The sequence below is a fragment of the Eretmochelys imbricata genome, chromosome 1 (genome assembly GCF_965152235.1).
Source record: "Eretmochelys imbricata isolate rEreImb1 chromosome 1, rEreImb1.hap1, whole genome shotgun sequence".
NCBI lineage: Eukaryota > Metazoa > Chordata > Testudines > Cheloniidae > Eretmochelys > Eretmochelys imbricata.
Genome location: NC_135572.1, coordinates 228,454,878 through 228,461,258, shown reverse-complemented (window position 1 = coordinate 228,461,258; position 6,381 = coordinate 228,454,878). Strand labels below are relative to the sequence as shown.

At 47.8% G+C, this 6,381-nt stretch overlaps 1 protein-coding gene across 1 annotated transcript; it reads right to left on the bottom strand.

Moving 5' to 3' along the window:
• Window positions 1-3,279: 3,279 nt before the first annotated feature.
• On the bottom strand, window positions 3,280-6,381 carry LOC144259229 (potassium voltage-gated channel subfamily A member 5-like). Its single transcript, XM_077807415.1, has 2 exons — window positions 4,496-6,381; window positions 3,280-3,325 (listed from the first exon to the last, which is right to left on the bottom strand). Exons 1-2 carry the CDS (start codon window positions 6,379-6,381, stop codon window positions 3,280-3,282), a joined length of 1,932 nt encoding a protein of 643 aa, XP_077663541.1.

Below are 6,381 nucleotides of genomic sequence, written 5' to 3'. Positions count from 1 at the left end.
AGATTTTTTACGATATTGTGATAATTTGACATTTTTTGGTAAATCGCCTTTAGGGTAATCCATCCATCCAGTGATGGCTAGCTAGGTCACCGAGCACAGATGCTGGCTCAGAGCCAATGGCTGCACTGCCCCCCAGCCAGCCAGGCTGCCACTGCTGGGTGTGAGTGCAGAAAAGCATAAAGGAACACGGAGAGTGAACTGCTCAGCCTTTGGGGGGGTTGGTCTCGGGATCCCTATTTTATATATCAGGTCAGGCCCTGCCCGGTGGCACTTGTGCAGCACTACTGGCCCAGTGCACAAGGGAAGCTGTATTGAAAATACAGCTCCCTTTCTCCGCAGACATTTTCAGTTGGTGTTTCTGTTTATACTTTTCTCTGTGGGAAAGGAATACAGTATCCATTGTTCAGAAAGCACTTTGGGGATAAAGGGGGTTCTAGAACTGTTAGTTATGGTATTATCATTTGTAGAATGACAGGCTCTGATGTGCAAAAATGTCCACTAGTGATCAGGCTGAGCAACCAAAACTCGTGTCGCTGGTGACCCAAGGTATGATTCAAGCCAGCATCCCGGAAATGAAAAGCTAGTGCTTTTCAATACCTTGTATCATCCTGCCCCAAATGACAAGTCATTAATAACCATTACATATGTTTCAGTGACTGAAGAAGGTTGATCTTGAGACCTCACATGATGCAGTACATTGCCCAGAAGTCCTGACCAATAACCACTATTATTTTCAAACTTTGATTGATTTCTTTTTTACTAAACTCTCACATTTTGTGCCTTGGATTGGATTAAAGAGGTTTTTAAGTTTGTTGTTAATTTCCAGGTCAGCTAACATAAAATCAATAATGGTCTGCGGCAGATTTTCTTCCTGAAATGGTGGAGAATGGGTGAAAGCAGCATTAACTCTCTCCAAATTTCACTCATAATGTGTGAACTTTCTAATTTTGGTTTTCTCCTCCTTCCCTCCCCCTCCCCCCCATCTTCTTTTGCAGCAGTAAATTGGGTAACAATTTGTTCCTCCTCATTGTTTTACGTCTTCAGCACTGCATATAGGAGTGATCAATGCCAGAGTCTGCTCCCACTGAAATCAATGAGCGCTTTGCCAGTGAAGTCAATGGGAGCAGAACTAGGCCCTCTCTACTGGAAATTTATTTATAGATATTCTCAGTCAGGACACAAACTTGCAACTCTTATTCATGCAAATAGTTCCTGCTAGAGTGGTTAGTGCTGCTGACTTTAATGAGACTGTTTGGGTGAGGAAGGATTACTCTCAGGAGTAAGGGCTGCAGGTACTCATTTATATTAAGAATAGTGGAATATGATAGGAAACGTGGAAAGCTGAGTTCTGATCCTGGTGTACCACACAGCACTTAAGGCCCAGTCTTGCAACCCATGAAGCACATTCCGAAAAGGACTAAGGCTCCCAATTCCTCCCCTTGAAGTCAATGGGAACTAAGGGCTCTAAGTCCCCATTTAGGCACATACTTAGCTTCAAGCACCTGAATAGTTACTGAAGGCAATGGGACTTAAGCACGTGCTTAAGTGTGTTGATGAACCAGGGCACTTCTTGAATCCCCATCCTCAGCACCTTGCAGGCTCTATCTCTTTCTGCCTAATAAGCCTCCAGCAATCTCTTGTCCTTGAAAAGCCATGAAATCTAAATGTGTGATTGACAGTTTAAAAAGCCAAGCCAAACAAATATTTTCAATCATATCTGAAGAATAATTGGTTTCCCTTTTATTTGACAGCTCTTTCCTTTTATTGGGGAAAAACACAGCACGTGAGACAGTCAAACACCAAGAGAAAGCATCAGACAGTCCATCTGAGCGTTCAGACTGAAGGATGAAGAATGATCTGATGAGCTTGTAAACAGCATTGTGCAGAAGCAGACTCCTTTGCTTTCCTAGGGCCCGATCTTGATGGATGCTGAGCACCCACAACTCATACCGGAGAAATGCTCCCCTCAATTACCCCAGGGACCATCCAGCATAACTGAAGGCAAAATTTGGCCAATTGACTTAATTGGACTTTAAGGACACTTTGCACCTTGCAGGACTAAGTTCTATGCTACCTCCCCAAACTCATTGGGTCTGATTCTGCTCTCACCTGAACCAATTTTACACCAGTGCTACTTCATTGACTGCATTTAGTATGTACTATTTTTATTGCATTAGTGGCCAGAGAACCTAAACAGGATCAGGACCCCATTGGTGTGCCAGGCACTATACAGACATTCAGGTCCCTTCCCTGAAGAGATTACAGTCTAACCTGAATACAAGACCAAAGTGGGAGAACAAACAATGGAGAAGACGAGGGAGGGAGAACTGGGGTAATGGCGACAGGGAGACATAGTCAAGGCCTGATCCTGCAAGCCCCACTCAGGTATCTCAAAAAAGGACTAACTGAAGTCAGTGGGACTATTTGCCCATAAAGGCAACTCTGATAAGGCCTTAGAGGATCAAGACCTTAAAAGCTGCAGTAGGCAGACTGTGCCACCTATTTTTAAAAACATTTTTGCTCAACCTGCACTTTAGGCTGCACTTCTCATGGAGGCAGAACTCCCACTGGAAAAAAAAGAAAGGTTTGCCTATAACAGGAATGCGTCAGGATCAGGCCCTTTATTTGTAACTTCTGTTGTGAATGATTTCTAAACAGACTACAGCATCGCATCCAAACTAAAAGACAAAGGTCTAATGCCAACGGGGAGAATCCTGCACGCCTTTCTCAGGCAAATTGTCCCTGGCTTTGAGTTGGGCCTTATCTGATATTTCTTTACACCATCTTGAAAAGATTCTGCTTGCCTGCTCACCTGGCATGAATCATATTTTTTGGAACAGGAGGGAAAAATATCACTTTTTTTCCTTAGCATCAATCATGGTAAAGGATGGGTTGGTAGATATTGTGTATGGATTATGGAGCATTAAAGGAAATTTTTGCAAGGTTGATTTACACTAACAGTGCATACAATACTGTATTGCATACAATAGATTCTTGTCTTAAGTAACTATTAAGTGCATTGAAAAATTGATAAAAACAAACCTTGAGCGCTGACAATCAAGACTTCTCTTCCATGACCTGCTAATCTTGCCATGATAAAGGCATGAAACATCCTTCAGCAGTGCAACAGGAGTTTGTAAAAAAAATTGTAAGCTCTTTGCAACAGAAATGATAACGTAGCGTTTCGATTTGAAGTAACGAATCAACTTCATTTCAGTGTTCATTAAGGTAGCTGCACAGTGCCATGTCATCAAAATGAAGATGGTCTGTCATTGTCATTTAGGAAGATTGAAACTGTAAAATCCAGAGCTTTGTGACGGTTTTGCTTTGAAATAACGAAAAGAAAACATTTTGATGAAAGATGGTTCTTTCCTCCTCAGTCCAAGACATAAGCCACATGATGGTTATTTAAGTAGCACTCTGTGCCATGTCAGACTCTAAGTGCCACCCGTTTTGGAAATATTACCATGAAAAACAGCAAGCCATTTATACAAATGGCATGGGTACGCAATGTGCCTGATTCATGTGCTAAAGAAATCTGGAGTGTAAATCGAAAAAGCTTTGCAGATACCGCACACATGATTAGCTTTCAAGTTGTTTCCCCCCGTTCCCACTGTTTTTGATCTGTTGTGCACTTGGATAAAAACTAGGAGTGGCGGACAATAGCCTATAAAAAAATCTCCAAATTATACCAGGGGTAGAAAAAGAAACAAACAAACAAAAAGCGTCAACATTTTTTTCTGGAATAAAAAGCACAGGGCTGAATTATTAGCAATTCTGAAACAGTAAGGTTGTTAATAAAAGTACTTATAAAGAAATATATCTACAATATTTAATCATTTAAGGCTCACAAAAACCTAACATTTTCTCAACAAAAAATCAAAAGTTTTCTGCTAAAGGGTTAAAAGCAGCAAATTCACTTCACATACTAGATAACCAGATCTGTACTGATCACAAGGGAGAAATCTGAAAGTGTTTCTTAGCTAATGTTTCTAGTGCTTTAATGAAGTCATATTTCACAGGAAAATAAATACCCCATTCATTCTTAAATACAATTACACATATATAAAATATAGTGGAATAATTTCAGTTTGAAACTACAGTACCAAAAAAATCCATTCATTTTCCATACACAACTGCCCCTCCCAATCTTTTAATACTAAACTTTGAGCAAGTGAATTAGTTACAAATGACGCATTTAAAATCACAGTTTGCTAAAGTAAGTGTCTACAAATAACACCAGTTTGCACTGTAATAATTTACCAGCTCCTGCATCGTGGAGTGTAGCTTATTCTTAGTCTATTTTAAAAATAGGTGGCCCTTTATGTGGTGGAAAAAAGAACATAAAAACATGTACTCCTGGAGGTCTGTTCAATTATAAAATATAGGCTGACTTAAAATACTGTCTAAGTGATACAAAAAAATTATATATATATATATCCAACATCAACAAATCCTGCTGTACCTCAGAACCCAAATTCATTCCCTTCCTTACAGGTCTGTTTCCCTGTTGGTGTCCAGACAGAGTGCATAGAGGGATTTTCTAAGATCTAGGTTGCTTTTAGCTTTGATATTGGTTTTCTCTAAGGATCCAGTGCCGTTGTTGATCCCCTCACTGTTTTCCAAGTGCACAACAGATTTGTTCAGAGAGTTTTTACTGCGACTTCTCTTCAGCTCCCCCCCAGCTGAGCTGCCCTGAGCGCTGCTGGGCTCCTCCTTGAGAACAGACTGCTGCTCTTCGTTGTCAGTTCCTCGGTGATAGAAGTAGTTGAAGTTGGACACGATGACAGGTACGGGCAGGGCTATGGTCAGCACGCCAGCGATGGCGCACAAGGAGCCGACGATCTTGCCGCCTACGGTGACAGGCCTCATGTCCCCATAGCCCACCGTGGTCATGGTCACCACGGCCCACCAGAAAGCGTCGGGGATGCTGGAGAAATGGGAGTCTGGGTCGTCCGCCTCGGCAAAGTACACGGCGCTGGAGAAGAGGATCACCCCGATGAAAAGGAAGAAGATGAGGAGCCCCAGCTCCCGCATGCTGGCTTTCAAAGTCTGCCCCAGGATCTGCAGCCCCTTGGAGTGCCTGGAGAGCTTGAAGATCCTGAAGACCCTGACCAGGCGGATGACCCTGAGGATGGCCAGGGACATGGCTTGCTGCTGGCCCCCGTTGTTGTTGCTGGCGGTGCTGGGGGCCCCGGGCTCCTGCTGCTCCTGAGCCAGCTCGGTGCCCAGGGTGATGAAGTAGGGGATGATGGCCACGATGTCGATGATGTTCATGATGTTCCTGGAGAACTCGGGCTTGCTGGGGCAGGCGAAGAAGCGCACCAGCAGCTCGAAGGTGAACCAGATCACGCAGGTGGTCTCGATGACGAAGAAGGGGTCGGTCAGGCTGCTGGGGGGCTGCATCGGGGGGGCCTCCCCGGCGGTGCCGTTCAGGGCTGCCCCGGGCGGGGGCAGGGGGGCCTGCAGCTCCCGCTCGTCCCGGAACTCGGGCAGGGTCTCCAGGCAGAAGGTGACGATGGAGATGAGGATCACCAGCACCGAGACGATGGCGATGCCCCGGGCGGAGCTGGAGCTCTCCGGGTACTCGAAGATGAGCCAGACCTGGCGCTGGAACTCGTTGCGGGGCAGGGGCTTCTCCTGCTCCCGGATGAAGCCCTCGTCCTCCCGGAACCGCTCCATGGCCTCCTCGCCCAGCTGGTAGAAGCGGATCTCGTCGGCGAAGACGTCGATGGAGACGTTGACCGGCCGGCGCAGCTTGCCCCCGGACTGGTAGAAGTAGAGGATCCCGTCGAAGCTGGGCCGGTTCCGGTCGAAGAAGTACTCGTTGCGCAGCGGGTCGAAGTACCGCATGCGCTTGTCCGGGTCGCCCAGCAGCGTGTCCGGGAACTGGTTGAGGGTGCCCAGCTGCGTCTCGAAGCGCAGCCCGGAGATGTTGATCAGCACCCGCTGGTGGTGCAGGGCGCGCTGGCTCTCCTCCGCCTCCGCCTCCTCCTCGGCCGCCGCGGCCATGCCCATGCCCAAGCGGTGCCCGCCTTCCTCCGGCAGCACCATCGCCTCCTCCTCGCCCCCGCCCGGGGAGGGGCGCGGCGGCTCGGCGGGAGCAGGCGGCGGCGAGGCGCCCCGGGGCGCGGGCACCCTCCGGCCGGCGCTGCCGGGGCTGGCGCTCCTGCTTCGGCAGCCGGCGCTGCCCGCCCGGGGCTGCTCCTGCTCCTGCTCCGGGGCGCCGCGGCAGCCGTTCAGCCAAGCGGGGGCGGCGGCGGAGTTGGGGACGTGGAGCCGGTCCCCCCGCCGCCGCGCCCGGCCGCCCCCCGCATCCTCGCCTCCTCCCCCGATGGCCGTGGCGCCTCCGTTCTCCAAAGTCACCAGCGCGATCTCCAT